Source organism: Phyllostomus discolor, chromosome 4 (assembly GCF_004126475.2).
Source record: "Phyllostomus discolor isolate MPI-MPIP mPhyDis1 chromosome 4, mPhyDis1.pri.v3, whole genome shotgun sequence".
Taxonomy (NCBI): domain Eukaryota; kingdom Metazoa; phylum Chordata; class Mammalia; order Chiroptera; family Phyllostomidae; genus Phyllostomus; species Phyllostomus discolor.
The window spans coordinates 205,076,839-205,099,854 of record NC_040906.2 but is presented as its reverse complement, the minus strand read 5'-3'; the positions used below and the strand labels follow the sequence as shown (position 1 = coordinate 205,099,854).

At 50.9% G+C, this 23,016-nt stretch overlaps 1 protein-coding gene across 1 annotated transcript in view; it reads right to left on the bottom strand.

Moving 5' to 3' along the window:
• The window catches only part of SLC22A3 (solute carrier family 22 member 3), a 79,316-nt gene that overhangs the window by 8,434 nt on the left and 47,866 nt on the right, over nt 1-23,016 (bottom strand). Inside the window, exons 6-7 of the mRNA XM_028504016.2 lie at nt 5,915-6,012; nt 5,581-5,795 (exon numbers count right to left, since the gene is read on the bottom strand). Coding sequence (XP_028359817.1) covers nt 5,581-5,795; nt 5,915-6,012 — 313 coding nt within the window. The remainder of the gene's footprint in view (nt 1-5,580; nt 5,796-5,914; nt 6,013-23,016) is intronic.

The following is a 23,016-nucleotide window of genomic DNA, read 5'->3' as shown; positions in this document are numbered from 1 at the left end:
AAATTTCAACCGCAGTGGCCACTACCAGGGGGATGGCTCACCTTTCCCGGTGCTGACCGCACCTCTGCGCAGGGTCAGAGGTCAGCAGCTCGACCCCAGCCCCGTCTGTTGGGCGGCCACGCACCAGAACAACAACGTTCGGGGCGGGGCCTTCCCGGGAGGGCCTGGCCACGCTGGCCTTCGGTCTGGAGGATGGCCTTCGCCGTGCCCTTGAAAAGCATCGGCACCGTGTGGTGCCCGTTTGGTCTTTCTGGTCACTCCCCTTTACTGGTGACACCCAGAAGCGCCGTCGCCAACAGACCGGGAATGACCCGACACCAAGCTGCCTTTGGTTCCCGGAGAGCGGTGAGGCTCGGGGGACTGGGGTCTTCGGAAGGGGGCGCCTCCGCCGTGCCCCATTGCTACGTTGGTCGCCCATTGTCTCCCTCACGTCACCCCCAGTCTTGCTACTTTCCCCAAGGAATTATCCGGAAGAGCCCAATTCCTTAGCACCAGTCGACTCATTGGTTTACAGATAGACTGACTCAGAGCTCCCCCAACCCCCCGTACGGAGAGGACAGAGGCTCTCCGGTGAGAGGCGCCCAGCGTTCTTTACTAAACGCCTTCCTGCTTTTGTGTTTAAGGGAAGGAGTGACCGTTCTTGTCCTAAAAGGTGAGAGCCCCGGGGTCCTTGGGCTGAGCAGTGTCTGGCCCCCTCTCCGGTGGCCTTGGTGTGAGCAGGGGCAGCTCGTGCTCCGCACGCCCAACTCCCAGCTTTGGAAGGGAAACCCCTCCCTTTTACAGCCAATACCTATCTGCGCTCACTCCGCACTAAACGGTCCTGCGGTCTTCTGGAACGACTGCCCCTTCCTGGACACATAATTGTTTTAGTAGGAAAGTAGGAGCACATGAGGAGGATGAAGAGGAGGATGAGTTCAGTAGGTCGATGCCTGTTTTCTCTAAAGGAGAGCCAACCAATGAAAAGGGCTAAAGCCCACTACGGACAACAGTTGCCCGGGAGGGCATGCAGAGACGAAGGTGACGCAGGAATGCAGGCCGTGGCGGAGAGGCCCCAGCGCCTTGGGTCTGGACCACAGGCTGGCCGAGGCCGGCCTGGCGACCTGATGTCTTCCCCCTGGGCCAGGTCACCTGGAGCGCTCCTGAACAGTCCCACCGGGGCGTGGGCACAGCCAAGCTAGGCTGTCTGGGCCGCTGCCTGCTCTGGCACCGAAGTCCAGTCGCCAGCATGGGTTTTCTTTACACCCCGCTTTCTCATGAAAGCCAGGGAGAGGGACTGGGAAACACATCCTCGCCTCCCCTGGGGGAGCAGGCGGTTCGTTGCCAGGTGCTGGGGAAGGGAATGTGGGGGCCAGTACTGATCCTCTGGGCCCACCCGGCCGGGCACCCCCACTGCTCTCAGGCAGAGAGGAGGAAGGTGCCCGCTAACGTGGGGATAACATCCTCACCCCGGGCTGGTCCCCAGACCACAGGCTTCTCTGCCGAATCAAGACCGCTCTGGCAGTCCTGGTGACATCTGCAGTGACAAGCTGTTTACAGCCGAGGCTAGGACAGTTTGCTGGGGAGAACCAGACAAAAATCAAATTAAAGCACCACACACACACCGTGAAAACCATCCAGTGAATTCAGAAAATCATTCAGAAAATGCTGTCCGGTTGACGCCCTTGAGGAGACAGCGTTGGTCCTACGTGGTGACCTTAAACTGAAAGACCCTCAACTCACGCCCAGCTGCGGAGGCCAGGATGGAACCGCCCTTACACAGTGACAGGGGTCTGTGGAAATGTGTGACAGGTGGCCCGAGGACATCACGCTGTCCCTCAGAAGAACGAAGCAAAGACAATTTATTAGAAAGTATAATTGATGTGTGAATGTTATACAAACTCTCTCATCATCCCGGTAATGTGCTGAATTTATGGTGGAATGACAATAGACATCTTGTGATGATAATGACCAAAAAAAAAAACCCCACAAGGCAACCTAAAAATGAGTAGTGAAGTTGAAACCGCCTTCCAGAGTCGTGTGGACTCAGAGAAAGGCCCCCCCCCCCCCGCCGAATGGGGGTTGGTCGAGCTTCTAGGGATTACTGGGAATAACAGCTCAATTTCTGAAGAATAAATGCAAGATTTTAAACAAACACAAGTTTGTATCTCCTCTGAACATACCATCTGTTCTGAGTTCTGAAATAAAATTTAGTGAAAATTCCTACTAGAGGTATGTGAATTAAGATGCATAAACTTACTTTTCACTTAAGGAAAAACAGAAGTACAAGACAGACTTAGCCACACTGCCAGGTTCGGGGCCAGCCTAAAGAAACCCAAGTCAGAGATGGCAGACGAGGCAGGCCAAAGAGAGCTCTGTGTGTTTCAGACTCCGGAGCTCAAAAATGTGACCGACAGCAGCGAGTCTTGGGCGAGGATACACACAGCCAGAAAACTCTTTCTTTCTCCAGTTTCATTCTTCAGACCCTGAGAAGCCGAGCATAGTGGAGGGAAAGCTGGTTAAACTGCTTTCTGGAGATCGTGTTAGAGCCGATTCCTCTAAAAGGCCGACCAGCATTCTCCAGTTGGTGACACCAGGAGTGATGGGGCGGGGGGAGGGGGGGTAGTCTTCTGACACTAATTGAAAAGCCCCAGCAGCAAGTCCCATCACTCTTTGAGTGGGTCTAAGGGCTGTCAGCCCCTGGGAGGAGCCTGTCAGGATCTGGCGCTCACAGGGCGCAGTCGGGGTTCGGAGCCCGCTATTGTCAATCACAGCTAACACGTGTCTGCAGAAACAGCCGAGTCTGCAGCCCACGTATGTAAAACATGTCCAAAACAGGAGTCATTACTGTATGTTGCTGTGCATGATGTGCTCCCATGATTCTGGCCCACACTTTCAGGAAAAAGATCTTTCATTTTGATTTTTAAAATTCAGTTATTTAGTTATTTCTATTTAGAAACAAAACCTGTTATCGTATTCCACGGTATGATTTTGCATGTGGGTATTGTGATTGCTTTCTAAAGAGTTGCACTTTTCTAGAGTTGCACTTTTCATGCACACTCGTAAATAAAAGAATTGAAAACATTTACATAGATATGGAATTTGCACTACCCATGTATAATGTGCATCCTTATTTTTCCCTCAAAAGTTTAGATTAAAAAATGCACATTACACACAACAAATTACGGTAATTTTCGACATCGCTAAGAATAGGCCTAAAGCTTAAATGAGAAATTACATCCACAAAATAAAACTGATCTGACCAAGCAAAGACCTCCTGTTTTCTAATATACAAACGGGTTCTCCACACAACGGCGTGAGCCCCGCCCACCCAGTTACGCCCACACCGGCTTGGACGTCCGACCGGCAGGCCCTGTGGTCACGCTGAAGGCAGCGCCCACTGCAGACGCCCAAGCTGATGGCTGCACCACAGCAGTAGCCTCTCCGCCCACTTCCCTAGCTTCATGAGCAGTGGGTACTCAGTTCTTATTGCACAGGCGGTGGGAACAGAGGACCGCGTCTTAGGGAACCCCATTTTTAAATGAAACCCCAAAGCATGTGCTATGAAAGGAAAGTGGAATAAAAAGAGGGGCCTCCTACGTCCCTGATATGCCCCCCTTCCACTTACCCTGCACTTAACCCCGAGGACAGGAATTGTGAATATCTTGTTCACGCTCGCCCCCCAGTCCTGGTCTAGTGGCCACGATGAACAGGTGCAGATAGACACGCTTTGGCCGGTGTCTCTTACACTGATTCCCCAGCTCTCGGCACGTGTTGACACCGCAGTGTGGTGGGCTGACTACTGTCCCCCTCGGAACGTGACCTTATCTGGAAGGAGGGTCTCTGCAGATGTGGCGGTCAGGACAGAGACGCAGAGAGCTCACGGGGAGACAGAGGCAGAGACTGGTCGGAGGCCAGCAACGCTGGCGACCTCCAGGAGCTGGGGGGCAGGCCGAGAGGGGTCCTCCCCTGGAGCCTGCGGAGAGCGCATGGCCCTGCGACACACCGGGGTCCAGGCCCCCGGACCGGGAGAGAAGGGACTTCCGTGGTGTCAAGCCACCGAGGCTGTGCAGCTTCATCGTGCAGCCCCAGGGAACGGACACCGGCCGGGAAACCGACAGGAATGCGGCTCGGCAGGGCCGCTGACCACCAGCCATTCCAGCAACACACGGGACTTTACATCCTTCCCCTCCTGTGCTACAGATAGGCAGCTCTGTGACTGTATTTAAATAGGTTCTACCCGGTGTTTGGGGACTTCATAAACTCATCTACAAATACCTGACTCTTTTGACTTCTGCATCTCATCACATCTTTCCTGGTCCTCAGAGGATTCTCAACAAAACAAAACAAACACGCAAGCAAACAGCCTGTCAGGCTGACGCAAAGGGCCCCCGGAGAACCCAGCTCTCCTGTTGCCACCCCTGCCTCACACCCAGGAATGATTAACCCGCTGTGACTCGCATGTTCCTGGGACTCCCCAAGTCCCACCCGGCTGTGTGTGGAGGCAGATGCCATCTGGGGTGCGCTCGCCATGTGTTTGGAGACACCTGCCACCTCCGTACCGGCCACCAGTTCCCGAAAACTCTGTCCCAGAATCATCTCTGGAACCACCCATCCCATCCCAGCCCGACCGCCACTCCCTTCGTCCGTGCTCTCAGCATCGCTCCCTCACGGTCACTGTCCAGAGCGCTGCGGCTGCAGACAGCCACCCCCTCACGGTCACTGTCCAGAGCACTACAGCTACAGACGGCCACCCCCTCCCCCATCTCCTCATGAAGCTCACAAGACTGTAATCAAGCTCCCGGCGTGGTTTGGTCACCACCAGTGACAGATGACCCCTCTGTTCCTCACCTGCATAACAGTGACAACCAAGAACGCGTGGTTCTGACCCCTCGGAGGCAACCCCTGCTCCCAGAAACCACATTCCACGTTGGAGAAGTCGTCGACAGACCCCCCTCTGCCCAACGCCTCCCTGCCCCTTCTTCCACACCCCAAAGCACCCCCCCCTCCGGGAAGCTTTCCCGACTCCGCCCCCCTCCGATGAATCACTCCTCACACCTCTTTACTAGGATTTTTCTGCTATTTCGAAACCTTGTAATTACTGCTATTTCCTTCATCACAGTGCGCTGGGAGAGCATTGGAGTGTCTTGATCCCCTACTAGGCCGGGAACCTGTTGAAGTCAAGAACTGCGTCTTTGCCCCGCTGGAACCTCTGGTTCGCGTGGGGCCGGTGACGTGGCCGGTGACGTGGCCGGTGCCCAGGAAGTGCCTTGAGCCCGGCCATGCTGTCACAAGTCAGATCCGTAAAGGAGGTCAGCAGTAAGTGACATCGCCTCGAGCTGGATGCCACTCAGTCACACCCACACGTGCCCCTAGAAAGGCAGCAGCCAGAGCAGTCTGCAGGGGCACTCTCCCACGCTCAAGGGTCTTCCCCGGGACTAGGCGGAAAATCGAGTGACACCCCACTGACGTGTCCCCGGCACCGGGGTTGCGATGCAATGGTGTATTTTCTAAGGACGAGCGTCTCCCCTCATGCTGGGTTACTTTCCATGCAAGCTCCCTTTTCAAGTTCTCGGCCGCCACCCCGAGTCGGAAGGCAATTACCCTCGGGTAGGAAGGCCGTGACCAGGCACGCCACTCCCGCCACGATGTTGCTTGCTGCAAAGGGAAGGCGGCGTCCGATGCGCTCGATGGTCAGGAGGATCAGCAGCGCTCCCGGCAGCTCCACGACGCCGGAGATGAAGAAGTCCAAGTAGAGGTTGCCCCCTATGATGCCCAGGCGCATGACCAGCCCCTGGTACACCACGGCGCTGGTGAACCTGCAGCGATACCAGGAGACAGCGGGGAGCAAGTAAGAGGCGGCGTCAACCCGACCGGCAGGACGGGGCGCAGCGTAAATTTGACACGAGGGTTTGAATCCATCCCAAGGCAAACTTACCAAGCAAACATAAGAATAAGTGTGCACTTCCTCATTTGGGGAGTTCTCACCAGATCTAAAAAGGATGGATTACTAACTTCCTCGTCTGAAACAGTGATCTACACAAGAGAAGCAGATTTCAGTAGCGATACACGGCAAGCAACACCCGCACATTACAGGATTGTCATTGACCAGGTTCAACGCTCCCGAACCGATGACCTCACTGGACCCGGGACTTTCATGGAGACTGGCATCTTAAAACCGAGGGTGAACCGTTTGGTTCTCCAGCCTTTTTAACAGGTCAAGTTCACAAAGATGTGGTTGCTGCACTGAGAATCTCCTCGTAGGCTAACATTGGCAGTACTGTGTGCTACACTGCTTTGAGTAAATAAGGAAAAATCGGGGTGCTCGACAGTCAAGTGTATTTGTGTGTTTATGACATTGCAGAAAACCAGCATAAAAGTGGCCAAAGCAAGTGGGATCCAAATAAGTGTTTCTTAATCGATTCAGTCCTTAAACCTTATGCTGACAAGTGAGATAGAGTAACGTTAAGTTCAAGAGCAAGCGTGGCACCAAAGGTATCGTTTTGTGTCCGTCCCTCTAGCATCTTTCAGATCCAGACAAATCCACTTCATTCCTCTTTGGCCATCCCTGAAGTTGGTCTTTTCTTTAACTGAGTTTGAAACCAAGGTCGCCGTTTGCTGCCCACGGGCAAGGCCCAATGAAACAACACTGAACAGCAAACCCTCCACAACCAAAGGAACCCTAACGTTGCCATGCCCCGAGTGACAGTGGCTTCGCATTTCCAAGGGCTCGCACACTCTGTAACCTCTGCTCCGAGGGCCCTTCGACCTGCTCAGCCCTGATTTCACCTCCATCAGGAGGTCCTTGCCAACCTCAAGTGGAACTGATGAGTCCAATCTGGGCCTCTGTTACCCAGACCTGTGACCTTGAACCTACCACCTTGTACATACTGCTTCTCTCTCTCCCTTCACGAGCTTGGGACTGCGGGGTGGCACCAAGCAAAGTGCCTTGGGTTCACCCAACATTTGGCTGATGACTGGATGTTGAAACCAGAAGACGGATGCCCTGGCCATGTCTGGACCCTACCGTCTGTTTACCTCAACTCCAGCTCTGGCCCAGATTGGGTGGGAATCTGGGCAAGTTTTCCCCAAGCCTTTGAGCCAAAAGTCCCTTTACCAGCAGTGACAGGAATATGACTTTGAGTAAATTCCCACTGATAGGGGTCAAGCAGCTATTCCCAACATCATTCACAACGGTCAACCAGTGCTTGGTATCTCCAGCCTACGCTTGCTCCAGGGAGACTCGAACACACACAGAACACAGAAGAAAAATGCAAAATGAGCGTCTTTAGATCACGTTCTTGTCCTAAGTCTCTTCAATGTTTTATTTCCAGTATTGCAAGACACGTATTTTTCATATTTTAACATCTCTTAAATTGGGATATGTTCTACAACTGAGCTGGTAGGAAAGCCATGAGTCATAGTTTAAATAACACAGTTCTTCTTCCTTAGTGATAAGTAGAATGAGGATATGTCTCAATACCCATAGTCTTAGAGTCAATGGAACAATGATAGCTTCATGATGATGCCCATGCAAGACCGCTAGTCGATTCTACCGTCCACTCTTTTCCTCTCCCTTTTGAAAGCAGAATTCCCTGAAACTTAGTTGGGCGCATGGCTGCCCTGCTAAAGTCACACCGTCCAGCTTCTCTTTCAGCTTTGGGTGGCCCTGGGACTAAGGTCTCACCATGGAGGTGGCAACCACGTGTACAGTTCTGGGTCTCATCCTTTAAAATGGAAATGGCTTGCTCTTCATCCACTGCCTTCCCCTTCCGGAAGGAGGGGACAAGAAGATGCGGGTGAACCAGCTTCGCTCACGCAGCCCGTCACAGGAGACGGTGCGGAGACAAGACGAATGGAACCCGGGTCCTGCAAGGTCTCACAGAGCAGAGCCGCCCTCCAGAGCCGGGCTCCACACCTCTGGGCTTGCGTGTTACAGAGACATGTCTCTCCTCTTTGTCACGACATATTTTGTGTCTGTTCCCCTTGCAGGCCGACTGTGCCTTACTGAACAGGGCCGGCCAAGCTGCTCCCTGAGCTAGTCTTCTGAACGTTAGGGCCTCCCAAGGAAGGGTTCTTACACCTACCTTCCCCTTTACTGCTCCAAAAAGAAGGCACAGATACCGAAATTGTAACATAAGAATTTAGTATATTATAATAACACATTATTATGTTGTTGGCTACCAAAATGTTTTCCACAAGGAGTTTCTATACATCATTTATATAAAAATGGCTGCTTCTGTGGAGTAGATAATATCTATAAGATTCTGGGGTTTCATTTAATTTTCATCAGAGCTCTGTGGCCCTAGCATCGTAGCGCCCCCTTATAGGGGGTTTCACTTCCTGCGGTTTTGGTTGCCTGTGGCGAACCACGGTCCGAAAATATTAAAAAGAAAATTCTAGAAATAAACCATGCGTAAGTTTTAAATCAGTGCTGTTCTGAGTAGTATGGTGACACCTGGCACCGTCCCGCTGCCCCACCTTGGACGTGAAGCACCGCTTTGTCCAGCGTCCTCACGCGGTACTGTGGTGCGTGTGTTCAAGTCACCTGCATTTCACTCAGTAACGGCCCCCAAGCGCAGCCAGGCACGGTTCTCAGCTGTTTCTCAGTGATCCGCTAGCGTGCATCTTGCCTTCCTGTCCGCTCTTGTGACGTCACTTTTTCCTGATCAGGTCTCTAGACTGGTTGTCACTGGTCAAATCACTCTGTGACCATGGAATGACAACATGGTAGATTTTGACAAGCCAGGAGAGGTCTGAGGTCAAGCCCAGAGGTCAGCAAACCTTTTCTGTGAAGAGCTGGGTAGTGAGCACTCTCGGTTTTGCAGGCTCTGAGGTCCCCGTTCAAAGTACAGTTGACCCTTGAAAAATGTGGGAGTTAGGGCTGCCCACAACTCACACAGTCAAAAATCTGTGTACCACCCACATCCACCCTGGGCATATGTGGACCCCAAACTTGGATGGAAAACACAGTTGGTTTATGAACAGCTTGGGCTCACTTATCCATGTGTGAGTGGACCCAAACAGTTCACACGTGCATCGTTCAAGGGCCAATGAAAATGCAAAGTCATTTACCCAATGAGGACCTGCACACAGTAAGAAGATGCACCCGGAGGTTGATACCCAAGTCTGTATTGCTAACTGTTATGCTATACTGGCTTAAAAGTATGCAGAGTATAATATTCATTTTATTGTTTAAAAGTATGTTTGTATCATTTCATCAATGGCTCTCATAGAGCAGTGGAATAATGGTGGGTTTTACTTTCTTCTTTTTGGCCACAAATATTCTTTCAAAATTAAAATTTAACCTATGTAACTTCTGTAACAAGGAAAAAAGCTCATAAATTTTAAATTAGACGCTAGTATATCTTTGTTTGCTGTTGACTCAGCATCTTTCTCCCTTTCTCTTTCTTAACAGAACCCACACCACACACACACATACCCCACACACAATTCATCGATTCGTCTTCTCCGGGAAGCTGACTATTTCCAGTTGCGGGGAAGCCTGATTATCTAAGGCTCAGTCCATGCTCTCTGCAGTGACTGGGCATGTGACCCATTCTGAAGCAGTGAGTAATGGACATGTGACCCAATTGGAACCAATGAGGAAAGAGCTTCTGGGAAAGTCTTGCATTGCCCTTATGTCAGAGATTCCCAAAGGAATCTCCCCTCTCTTTGCTCAGGGAATTAAGGAGGAAAGGGTGGGCTCCAACACACCTCCACAGCCACCCTACGCCCAGGAGAGAGGCAGTGTAAAGGTGAGCTGCCCTGCCGGCAGAGCCCAGAGGGAGAAAACCGTGCTGGAGACGAAGACCTGATTCTGGCCAGCTCAGAGCCCTTCTGTAACTCGAGAACTCCGGAGACGGGAGCCAGGAAATGCGCTCATTGTCATGGCCCAATTAAGTTGGTGTTCTGTCACTGGTTGCAGAATGATCTGGAGAATTTAGCCCAGAGCAATGCTTTTTCTTTAATAACTCAATATTCTAGGCAAAATAATTCCGTATTGGATAAAATCATTGCTTCCGTACCCTAGTTCACTCAGTCAGAAATATTTGGTATTAGTCCTCATTTCAAACTTTGAAGATTTAAAATCAGACTGTCACACGGCCACCGCTCTGTGAAAGCACAAGCGGAATGCAGAAGGTGTAGCCTCCGCCGACGGAACGTGTAGCGCCAATAACGAGGGAAGGTCGCCAGGACGGCGAGACCAGCCCCGCCTGTCCAGTGAATGAAAGGATTAATAGTACTTCCAAGCAAGTCAGAATTCTGCCAACTCAAGAACAAATCCAGCTGGTCTTTGATTTACTAGCATGTTCTCCACAGTGACGCAGATACCCTGAAAGATGACCCACTTTATGGGTGTCCACGGGCCCCGAGAGGCTGAAAGCTGCGTCTTGGACGGCCTCCGCCTGGTAACGTGTTGGCCGCGCCTGGGCCGTGACACCTGCTGCTGGCGACCTTTCACAGCTTCCAGCTCCGCGTTCGGAAATTCGGCCGTGCTTATTTTCCACCACCCAAGGGTGAGCACATGTTGCCTAGTCTGAGTCCGATACAAAAGAATAGAAAAGCTGTAGCAAGTTACTGAATGTCCTTTTACATTCACTTTATGGAGATACATATATAAATATCACATCCAATAGAACTCAGCCATTCTAAGCAAACACTCAAATGAGTTTGGTACATGTGTAGAGTTACATGACCGCCAGCAGCATCATGATCTGGAACATTCCCACAACCCTGAAAAGTTTCCTCTCGTCTCTTCCCAGTCAAGCCTCCCCCCAGACCCTGAGCCCCTGGCCACCCTCCACCTGCTTTCTACCATGACAGTGCTGCTTTTCTAGAATTCCACATACGTGGACCATGCAGAGCGCCACCTTTAGACTCCAACACGTCATTGCATTCCATCACACACTTATGTCACCTGAGTGGTACGTGTCCGTGCTCATTTGGAGCAAAAGGAAACGGAAAACGCTTTCGGGGACACCTGTCTGTTTGGAGGCTTGTGACCAGCAATGCTACTCCCAGAAAGAGGCACGGCTCGGGGTTCAGTGGCACGGGCCACTCCCTTTTCTTGGCCCACGGAGCTGGCTCCTGTTTGCTCTGTCTCTTCCCGGTCTTAACTCGGCCAAGATTTTGTTTTGTGTTGACAGTGATGTTCTCTGCGTTAAAAAGAGTACTCGATTCATCTTCCTTTGATTAATCCAACTCTGTGCACAAGGCTTCCTGGTGTTTTTCTGAAACACTTCTTCAAGTTGACATTTTAATTTAAATCTCCAAGAGAGACAAAGGCATTATAAATAGCTCTCTGTTATAAACACGGCATTCAGAGCACCCCTGCTGGGGGCAGGCTTCTGGTAAAGGAAGACAACCCACGGAGGTCAGGCCAGAGACACCACATTTCACTCAGAACACTTTCTTTTATTTTTTAGTTTAAATTCGTTTTACTGAATTTAGGGGGGTGACATTGGCTAATAAAATTATATAGGTTTCAGGCGCACAATTCTATAATACATCGCCCATGTATGGTACTGTGTGTTCACCACCCCAAGTGAAGTCTCCCCCATCACCATTCATCTCCCCTTTACCCTCTTCTACCGCCCCCAGCCCCCTGTCCCTCTGGCGGTCACCATGCGGTTGCCGTCTGCATCTTCGAGTTTGTCTTTTTGCTTACTCCCTTCACCTTTTTCACCCAGCTGCCCAGCCCCCTCCCCCTGGGGGCAGCTGTCAGCCTGGCCTCTGTTTCCAGGAGTCTGTTTCTGAACTCTATGGGCCTTCGTTCCCTCATCGGTGGCGGCAGTAGTAACATTCACCTCATTAGAATTTTGGAGATTCAATCCGATAACCCTTCCCTAAGAGAGGAGTGTGACTGGTCAGTGGGGTCTGCCGTGGGGTGGGGGGGGGCAGTTCAGGGGTCTGCATGTTGGCCTTGCAGCTTCACCTGGTCATCCCCAGTCCGTGGACTTTTCATCCGTCCACGTTTCCCGGGGAAACGTGCAGACACCAGTGGGAGGGGCAGTTTTCCTGCCCTCCATCTGACCCGGCGGTTCACTGAGTGCGGTGTCTTCCCCAGATCCCTACAGGCTCTGCCCGCTACGGGTTTCCTGATCTCTAAGAAGTCTGTGCAAATAAAACATTAATTGAGGATTTGGGGCTCACTGGTTTGGAGGACTAGCAGCCTCCTTAAAGTTAGACCCCCCCGGGTCTTTCACGCCAGCGTGGGGAGCCAGAGGATGGCAACGGGGCCGGAATGGCCCAGGGACCACCTGGGGGGACCCAGGTCCCCCAGCCCACCTCCTCTTGGGTGACCCGCCGGTCAGACAGGAGTCAGCACCTGACACCACTGAGCCGCGGCCTGCTTCTAGGGAGCAACTGTGTTGCCTCTCATCCAGAAAAGAGAATTCGCCAAATTACCCATCATGCTTTGGGAAGGTTCACACACCTCCTCCTACTTTAAAACAAGAGTAGATAAAACAGTTACCATATACGGGCTCTTATGAGAAAGAACTCGCCATATCAAAATTATCATCAGTATTTGAGGCCTATTAAAGTAGTTAAAAATAAGTCCTGTGGTCGTCCAATGAAAACATAATATGAGTCACTCACATGTGTTAGTTTAAATTTTCTAGAAGCCACATTTTTTAAAAGGTTAAAAAAATAGGCAAAAATTAGTCCTGACTGGTGTGGCTTAATGGATTGAGTGCCAGCTTGAGAACCAAAGGGTCACTGGTTCGATTCCCAATCAGGGCTCATGCCTGGGTTGCGGGCCAGGTTCCCAGTAGGGGGCACACAAGAGGCAACCACACACTGATGCTTCCCTTTCTCCCTTCCTCCCCCCTTTCTAAAAAAATACATAAATAAAATCATTTTAAAAAACAGGCAAAATTAATTTTACTATGTTCCATGTAATCCAATCCATTCACAATATTACCATGTCAACGTGTGACCCATATGAAATCATCACTGTGACAGTTTCTGTGCTTCAGGTGACACAGCACCACTAAAGTGCCGGAGCAGCTGACGCTCACAGCCCAGCTCAGCTCCCACGGCCACATCTCAGGGCTCCTGCATTGGGCTGAGCGGGTGGGCTGACCTTGGGCCCCCCCTGCTCTTTCCTTAGGATGGAGACTGTGCACGGATACTCCCGCCTCCCTGGCACAGTGGGTGGGCCACCCAGAAGAGCAAAAGGGCCTCTCTCTGGGGGGCCCAGGAGGGCCCCAAGGGCAGCCACAGTCTCAGCAAAGGTTAACGGGATGCAGCTGTGGGTCAGGTGTTGGAACACTTGTTTCTTAAAAACAAATCTGAGAGGGTTTTTTTTTTTGTGGGGGTGGGTCATGGGAGAGGCGTTAAAACAGACAAAAGAAAGAAGAAAACGCACACTGAGTTCTAAAACTCTCGCCCTGAAGACTCGGAACTCGGCGGGGAACACAGAAACATGATGTGAGTGGACTGAATTAAACATGCCCTTGAACTCCCCGATAGCACTGACCAATGTCAGTGCTCATGGGCCGAACGGGAAAGTTCTAAATATCGAATCTGAGAGAACACCCGTGTAACTACAGCGACAAGCACAGATACACAGAATTTTCAGTCCTGTGAGTCGTCGCAAACGAGTACGTCACCAGTTACACAGGGTCATTTTAAAGAGCGAGAACAGGCTAGAGCGGGAAAATTAAAGCAAAAAACCTGGTATATCACAACTAAAAATCAAAGCCACACACAGCCATATCCCCTGCTATTCAAAAGTCCGTTTTAGACCACTCCGCACTTACGAGAGACCTGCATCAGTCCCTGCTTCTGCTAACCCAAACAAACCCAGCGCGGATTTTCACCGTCAGGAGAAAAGGTGAAAGGAGAAAGTGACGCTAGCGTGCGTTTTGCAGGAGCCCAACAGAGGCAGCTGCGCCCTGCCCCCGCAGAGAGAGGCCCCGCCCCCCCAGAGAGAGGCCCCCCCCCCCCAGAGAGAGGCCCCGCCCCACAGAGAGAGGCCCCGCCAGGATCCTTCCCCGGGAGCCCCCCCTGCACCCAGCGTCAGGCCTGGAGCTGGGAGCTGGGTCTGTGAGACGCTGGCTTTGTCTCCACTCGTTCTGTGCAGCTGTTAGCAAGATGCGTCCTAAGGCAATTGCTGCTTCGATTTCCGCCATTACGCCTTCCGAAAGGTGTGAGAGCCGCCCAGGGTTTAGACAGAGGTGGAAACCTGTGCTCCCCCATCCAGCAAAATCCTTATCACCGTTTCTTTTCAGTCTGCTGAATGTTCCTGAAGGATTGTAATAGGAACACAGTCTTTGACACGACAGTGATAGACCATTATAAGCTCAGGACGTGGCCTTCCTCCGTGCTGGCTGGGGGGATGTCCCCCATGTTCTGTTACCTTTGTCTTCCCGGGCATTCAGGGGCCCGCAGGACATCAGGAAGGACGCCGTGTCTTCGTCCAGTTGTATTCCCAGCGGGGGCTTTCCACCTGGGCCCGGGGGGCAGCCTTCTCTGGACAGGTCCCAGCCATGATGCGCACCCCCCAAGTGTCCCCTGGCCATGGAGAGGGTGGCGAGTCCAGGAGAGTACTCTCATAGAGCCCGCAGGTGGGGCCTGCTGCCACCTGCACTCCGGCCGGTCTTCTCAGGAAACGAGGTCCCTCTCCTCTTTCCCTTCATACTGGGGTCTCCCCTGGCACGGCCCCCCGGCACACCTCATCAGCTGGGTCCACAGGCGTCTCTCTCTCCAGGGTGTTCTGTCCAAATCCCTGTGCAGAGCTGGCCCTGCCTGCTGGCCGCGCGTGGAGAGGCCCAGCTGGCCTTGGCACCCTCCATCTCTAGGACGGTGCTGAGCTTTGTCCCCATGGGCACAGTCTTCTTCCCGCTCCCAGTCCGCCCTGGGAAGTATGGCCTCTGGCTGGGAGATGGGTCTTATTTCTCCATAGGAACTTTGAATTGTTTATATTTTGATCAAAGTATTATTTATTTTTTAACCAGGCAGAAACATGAAACTTCCGGGCAATCCTAATTTGAACTGAAAAGCATTTTTCTTGAAGTCGGTGTTTGGCAAACTGAAACCTGTATTCCTAGTAATTTTGTTTTTCTTCAGAAGAGATCTGCGGTGGTACACATCAGCACCGCTTGCCAGCTACTTTCGGTTCTCCGCCTCCCGCCCCACCCATTCCGGGGGCCTGATGGGATCCCCTGGTGACTGGGCGGGGCCACCTCCCCCATCCACCAGGAACTTGTGAGCTGTCATTGCTGCAGCAAGACCCCCCCGGGGCCCTTCCTGGTCTGCAGTGTGGCCCAGGTGGCGGTGGCGAAGACAGCCTGGTTTAAAGTGAGGAGACTACGGCACAAAGTGGGCCCTGTCCCCAACCTGTGTGGCACCGACAAGAGGTAACCCTTTGTTGTTTCAAGCCGCCAAGACTTTGGTAGCGTGTGTTACACACACACACACACACACACACCCTAGCATATCCTGAGTGACCAAAACTCCGTAGACTCCTCAAGTTTATTTAACAACCCTCCAGTCTGCACCTTTTTCTTAGTAGGAATTTACGATGGTAAGGACTAAGGTTCTCTTTTGAAGTAATTAAACTAAGATTGGTTTAAATTTGGGAAAATTGCCAGTTTTATGATTTTGTCTGTTTCTTAGAATAAGTCCTTTAGATGAGATGACACCAGTAGAACTAAAGAAAATTAGGACTATTTCTACAGCATTTTAAATGAATGGGCACTGATCAGCTGATTGCAGAAATGAACCGTAAACAGCAAGACAGCGCAGGGAGAGCTGGGGCGGAACTGCCTTCCGGCCGGAGCGTGGAACTCAGGGTGTGTGCCGGGCCCAGGTAATGAAAAGTTAACAAACCAGGTTTCAGCCCCCGAGTGGGATCTAATGAAGGTATGGGTGGGCCTAAAAAGCATGATCTCCTTTTACATTTACAAATTTGCTTATACACATCACCTCCATTGGAGAGGTACAGAGGGCAGGCATTTTCTCAGAGAGTGATTCTCAGTTTTGTTTTGTTTTTTAAAGAACGACTTGATTCTCTTAGGGGAGCCTTCCTATCCCTTCTGCCTTTGCATTACCGATGCTCAGGCTTAGGCTAGGGCTCCCGTTTATTTCAAAGAAGAACAGACAGAGGGCAAAGTCCATGACCAGGGGTGCTTACTAGGGGTGCTTACTAACAAAAGCATATTCATCTTTTAGGGCCAAGAGTGTGAAGACGGCTGTGTGGTGGGTGTGGATGAATCTGAGCTCCGAGAAGCTCCTTCTCCACACCTGCAGCCCCCTGGAGCCGCCTGGGTCTGCTGGGTTTCCTTACACACAGTCGACAGGATTTATTTAGGTTGTAACTAATTAGAAGCAGGAACTTGGTACCTAATGACTCTGCTTATTAGATGGTGCCCAGAAAATTGGCTCAGTATCAAGACATATAAAGTTCCAAAAGTGTATTTAAGTAGAGAACTATTAAATGAATTCTCAGCTCCAAAGGTCCATCTTCAGTTTGGTATATGAAGTACACTAACATTTTTATGCCTTCAGGAATATGCTAAATGATGGTGAACATGGCGGCACCCACGTTGCAGTGCACATTATTGTGCATCGTTTGCGGGCTTCGCTGGCAGAACGGACACCGTTCTCTGTGTGGAGTCCGAGCAGGAAGACTGGCCCCGTTAGGGAAGGCGCTGCTCAGGTTTCCAGTGGCTTCCTTCCCAGCGTCCTGCAGTGTTTTCTAGACCGGCACCTTCCCCACTCTCGACTCGGCTACTCTCCTGGAGCCGCATCAGGCACTCCCGGGCCCTAAGTGACTTTCTCTGGACCTTTGGAAATAAATTCCACGCAGACAGTCCTCCAGTCCCAAGCCTGGGATAATAACTGCACACGGCAGTCCACAGAGACCGTGCAACGTCCCACGGGACTAGAACACCACCCAGCCCTCCCTCCCCGGCTGCATGGAAGCCAGGACCATGATGTGGTTCCTCTTCTGGAAGAATGAAAACTATGTTCATCCAAACCCCCCTTGGAAGGGAGATGTCCGAAACGGACATTCTCGGAGCTGGAAAGTCCCCCTCTGCTACAATACCCGTGTTCATGCGACAGTTCACTGAGACAGACCAGCTGGCCACCAGGGAGAGCTGGACATGTCCCTGGTCACTAAGGTAATCTCAGACTTAGCCCAGCACTGTCTAGTGAGCTCTTCATCTTTTCCATTTTGGAAATATATCCAAGAGTAGGATCGTTTGGGTTGATGACGATCCCTTTGGGATGAGAAAGCTCAAATGTCAGTGTTTGATGTCACCTACACGTGTCACCATGGGAACTGCCTGAGAGCATGCTCGTGCTTGAGTATCCGTGTAACATCGGGAACAAACGTTCCTCTACTTATGGCTGTTTGACTAACGATTTTTTGACTTTACGATGGTGAGAATGTGATACCCATAAACATGATGAGATACTCAACACGTTATTATTAAACAGGTTTTGTGTTAAATGATTTTGCCCAACTGCTGACCAATGGGAAGTGTTCTGAGCTTATTAAGGTAGGCTAAGCTAAGCTGCAATGTTCAGTAGGTTAGGTGTATAAAGTGCATTTTTGACTTACGATATTTTCCACTTACGATGGGTTTATGGAGGCAGACGTAACCCTGTTGGAGGTTGGGCAGTATCTGTACTTATGCTTTAATAAGCTGTACATGAGCTATGAACAATGAACTCTATCAGAATATCATGAAAATAAGGAAACTACAATCAAGCTTTATCGGGTTTGTAGGCGAAAAGAGCACACCAACCATCACTAGGAACTACGGGCATATTCGGTTCTGTAGTACTCCAGGCCCTTTGTTGGCCAGAGCTGTTACCTACAATTGTCTGCGAGCCTATTCCACACAAAGAAAAGAGGCGGGGGGGGGGGGGGGGAGTGCAGGGCAGAGGAAGGGATCTTTAGAATTAGGGCCTTTAAAATCCTTCCAAAGCCCTGGCTGGCGTAGCTCAGTGGATTGAGCGCGGGCTGCGAACCAAAGCTTCGCAGGTTTGATTCCCAGTCAGGGCAGGTGCTTGGGTTGCAGGCCACGGCCCCCAGCAACCGCACATTGATGTTTCTCTCTGTCTCTTTCTCCCTCCCTTCCCTCTCTAAAAATAAGTAAATAAAATCTTAACAAATAAAAAAAAAAAATCCTTCTCAACCATGAAAACAAACTGCCGCTACGGTGCTCCCACAGCCAGCACTGTGCTGTGTTGTGCGATCCGGCTAAGTGACGAGGGCTGTTTAGCCAACGTGCTGGTTGACTACTGATAAATAACGCTGCACGCCACTCATCAGCCAACCTTACTGGCATGAAATAATAAGCGTTCCTTTAGCTCACACGTTTGTGGGCTGGCTCCGAGAGTGCAGGTCTAGGTTTGGGGGAGCTTTGCCACAGCGGCTCTGCCTCAAACGCCTCTGTGCCCTCTGGGGCCAGCAGGACGACCCGAGAACCTTCTCATGATGATGGCTGAAGGGCAGAGGTCAAAACAAACACACAAGCACATTGCAAAGCTACTGCGTCACATCTGACAACCTACCACTGGCCAAAGCGACTGACATGACCAAGCCCAAGGTCAAAGGGCAAGACATACACTCCATCCACCGTGAGAACAAAACCAGTTACATCACCATGCTCGACATCCAAGGAGCCAGAAAACGCTGGTGCCCAGTGGAAATGAGGGGGATGTGACTATTTCAAACAATAACCTAAGCTACCACAAGCCATTGTCATCCAGACAACCAAACCTGGGTGGAATCTCTAAAGCCTCCTCTGGCAACAGAACCAGGGTTGGGTGTCCAAGTGACCTCTCCTTCTGTGTCACGTAGCTATCTGGTGTTTGACGTGCCGCCCATCCTTTGATCCTTTCTGGGTTTTCTCCATGACTTCCTGCGTGCTCAGCCTACTCGCCCTGTCTGCACTGGTTTCTGATTGGGGGCTTTTCTGAGCAGTGACCCACACTCACCCACTGCTGTGTGCGCAGAGAGCCTGGCGCCCCGGCCACCTGCCTCTCTCCCTGCTGGCTCTCCCTTCAACACCGTGGCAGGCCAGCCAGAGACTTTGGCAAATGAAAGCAGCCAGACAGGGAACCTGAGGTTACTCACCCACGAGATGAGAAGCATCCATGGGAAACGTAACTGATATTGTTTACAGGACAACCAGCTCTCAGAATAATCTACCTGTTGAGTGTTGGATCAAATCCACTGTACATATTTTCCTCTGTTAAAATTGAGAACAAACGAAGATCAGCTTTGAAAACCCCCTGAGCAGACAAACCCAATTTAATCCTACAAACAACGCTTTATGTAGCTTATTTTGTAAGGCCAATGTGAGCGGTGCCATTTCTTGCTTACGCCTCTGGAAATTATAAGCAAAACTTGAGCTATTCCTTAGGGCTGCTATGCCATCACTCCTGATCAATTCCCTCTCATTTCAGAAAATTCAATATTATACCCAATCAACACGAAGAACGCACAGCCATTGACAAGAGCAGTGGTCATCTGAGTCACCAAATTGAGCCACTTTCTCACGGTGTAAGACGCTTTATACCAACATAGCCCTCACGTCATCTCCTGTTTGCAGTCTGCCACTGTCTTCCTGGTGTCTGTGCCAGAAACTTTCACTGATTGCTACTTGTGATGAGTTAATGGTTACTAATGATTAATTGTTAATCATCAACAATTAATGTTGACTAAAGTGACTCATCAACCTCACTTTGGTTATTCCTGAACATCCGGCATTTCCCACACCTCCCTTCCCTTTGCTAGAGCCCCGGTGGCTCGGTAATCCCCGCAGGTAGTGAGTTTAAGGTGCCTTGTGCAGTATGGAGCATCCTCGGGTCACTTTAAGCTGGACTCGTCGGTTCCCCTGAAGTAGACCAGGAGCTCTGGTGCCAGCAACGGGACAGGCTGGGATGGGGAGGTGCCCAAGGCTCTTGGGATGAGAGGGGAACACAGAGCTGCCAGCTTTCGGGGACTGCTTTGCATCCAAGCGGATTCTAATTCATCCCCGCCTTCCCTACAACCTACGACGTGCACGCTTAGCCCACGGTGGAGACTGGAGAGGTCTTGAAGGATGAGGTGATTCCTATGATGACAACTTCTTCCAAAGTGAGGATGCACTGAGAAGACATTCTGTGAAAAGCGAGAGCACAGGGTCATCCGCCTTGGGCCTCGGGGTCCCTGAGGTTATATCCAGAGAGCAGGGACACGGGCCAAGGCAACGAAAGGACTCGGTGAAGGTTTGAAGTGACCGTGGAAATATCAGGTTTCAAGGTGAGCCTAACGCGGACCTGGGCAGTAGTCATCTGAGCCACCAAAACAGAAGGACTTGATATCATTTCACAGAATGATAGCAGAAGCCCGCTTTGAGGCTGGGGCTGCTGCTCTCATGCAGTGTTTGTGCTGCCGGCTGGTTTCTGAGTTCCACAAGCAGCGTTCTGCCCACCACTGTGCTTGGTGGGGACATGAGGGTCTCTGAAACAGAAGACTGCAGTTTGGCCTATAATTCAGCTACTGGTAAGGTGTTCTGAGCTGAAATGGTCATTCCTGCTCTTTCTGAAGACAGTACTTTGCTTTCCGGCTTATGCGGTGCAATGAAAAAGGGCGGGGATGGATAGGTTTAGTTAGAAGACATTCGTTTAGAAAGCTCAGTGTACCCTTTGAGAAGTAGGTGGTTCCAAGGGTGGGTCCGAACCTTGTGAGACGAGCATGGAAAATCTCACCGCGTGGAACAGCGAGGAAGCGTTCAGGAGCTCCTAGGGCTGCGGCAGAAAGACCCGGGAACTAGCAGGGGTGAGCCTCGGCTGCCAGTGACGGCAGCGCGAGCGTCGATAAGGATGACAACAAAAACTGCAGTGGCTCGAAACCTATACCGGGTATTCAAGTCCAGGAGTTCATAATGAGGCTTCAAACCCACAACACATGACACATTGATCACTTTGGGGAGGACGGAGGGAGCCAGCTCGTTCTGAAAAGAAAAAATCATGCTCGCATCCTGCATTTTCTATAGGAACTGCATGTTGGAGTCACCGAGCAGCTGGTGGGAGAAGTTAGTCTTGATAGAAGTATCCAATGAGTAACAAATGCAGAAATCCTGTTAAAATGAGATACTGCCATTTGGCACCATCTGATGAACTAATAAACGCAGGCGACAATTATCGGTGGCAGCTAAGATCACAGGAAGGCACAGGCAGACGCGAAGTGTCTCTTCATGGAAATGCATGCAGTCACTTAGACAGATGGGGCCTTGCCGAAAATATCCAACCGGAAGCCAATTAAAGCACTAGAGCTAACTACCACTTTCCGGGAAGAGACACGTCATAGGATCCTCAGAGACATAAGCAACAAAATTTAGATTGCAGAAAACTTTATGGCAATAAGGCCTCCAAGAGTATTCCTCACCCCCAAAGTTTCAAGGGAAAAAAAGTACAGGAACCTATAAAGACCAAAGAGGCTTATCAACCAATCACAATATAAAAAGCCATTTGTCCTAATTCAGACACATAAGGGGTAAACACCCTGAGACAGTCAGAGAAACAGCAAACTGGAAACACTGACTTGGTAATCCATGTGAAGAAATTATGGTCATTTAAAAAAAATGGTCCCTGGCTGGCGTAGCTCAGTGGATTGAGCATGGGCTGCGACCCAAAGCATCGCAGGTTCGATTCCCAGTCAGGGCACATGCCTAGGTTGCAGGCTATGGCCCCCAGCAACCACACATTGATGTTTTTCCCACATTGATGTTTCTCTTTCTCTCTCTTTCTCCCTCCTTTCCCTCCCTAAAAATAAATAAATAAAAATCTTTTAAAAAATGGTGATATTGAGATTATTTCTATATTTTATGTTTTATCTCCACAGCCATCCCAATGTGCTCTTACGACACTGGCCATCAGTGCTAAGAGCTGGATCAATTGTGTGAGCATTGGTATTCGACTGAATATTCTTTGGTGTTTGTTCAGCAGCAGCCCAAGACAGAGCACATGCTGTCCCAGAGACGGTCACTGCCCCCCGTGTGTTTCTCTTCCACAGGTACGGTCGGAACGGTGCGGGATGGGGGGGTGGGGGCTGCCGGGACAGGACTGGTCATTGGTGGGGACAGCAGCAGTGGAGTACGGAAGACCAAGACCGGGCCTGAGTTGGTCGTCGCTGGCTCTGGGTGACGTGCATAAAGACATTCATTAACTCTTTTTCTCCTTTTGAATACATTTAAAATGTTCCATCATAAAGTTGTTTAAGTGAATGAGGTGAAAACCCACGGGAATAGCAAAAGCAGACACACCACACACCAGACTCGGTTTCGATAGCGAAATGCCAACAGCGGCCGCTGGGATGCCGGAGCGAATTCCCGAGGGAGGCCGGAGGGTGACATCAAACAGGGATGATCTGTCAGCCTCGAGAGGGAAGGTTCTGGAAGTCACCACACTGGAAGCTCATGATCTCGGACAAGCACCGCCAGGCAAAGCACTGACCTCCCTTCCTGTGGGAGGGACCTCCGAGGTGCTCATGAACTGGAAGCAGGTCAGTGGGTCCGCAGCAGTGGCTTTGAACTAGACACTCATAGGACGTGTCACAGCAGCTGCTCTGGGAACCTCCCTCTGGCCTCTTAGCAGCTCATGAGAACCCCGGACACACCTGGTTAACGTGCGTTTTATCTCATAAGCCAGCGGCGTGCAACTGTTTTTTCCATGTTCTTAAAACCTTTGATTCGGTTCTTACATATGCTTAGCTCTGGGATGACGTGTGGAATGACTTCAGGATACCCCTGAATGAATAGTGAAAATATTCACTTGACTCATAACATTGAGTACAAGTGCTCACACGGTGGGCCCGCTGTAAAGACGGACAGCCAATGGGATGAGAGAGAACCTGGAGCAGTGAATACCTTTTCCCCGAGAGGAAAGGACACAGCTGCACTGCGCCCAAGGAACAAGGATCCACTGGTCTCAGTGGTTAAAACAGATCGTGCTTTATCTGTACCATATACTTTGTGATCTGTAAGCCTCAAGGTCCATCATTAGTCTACTTCCAACAGGGACAAGAGT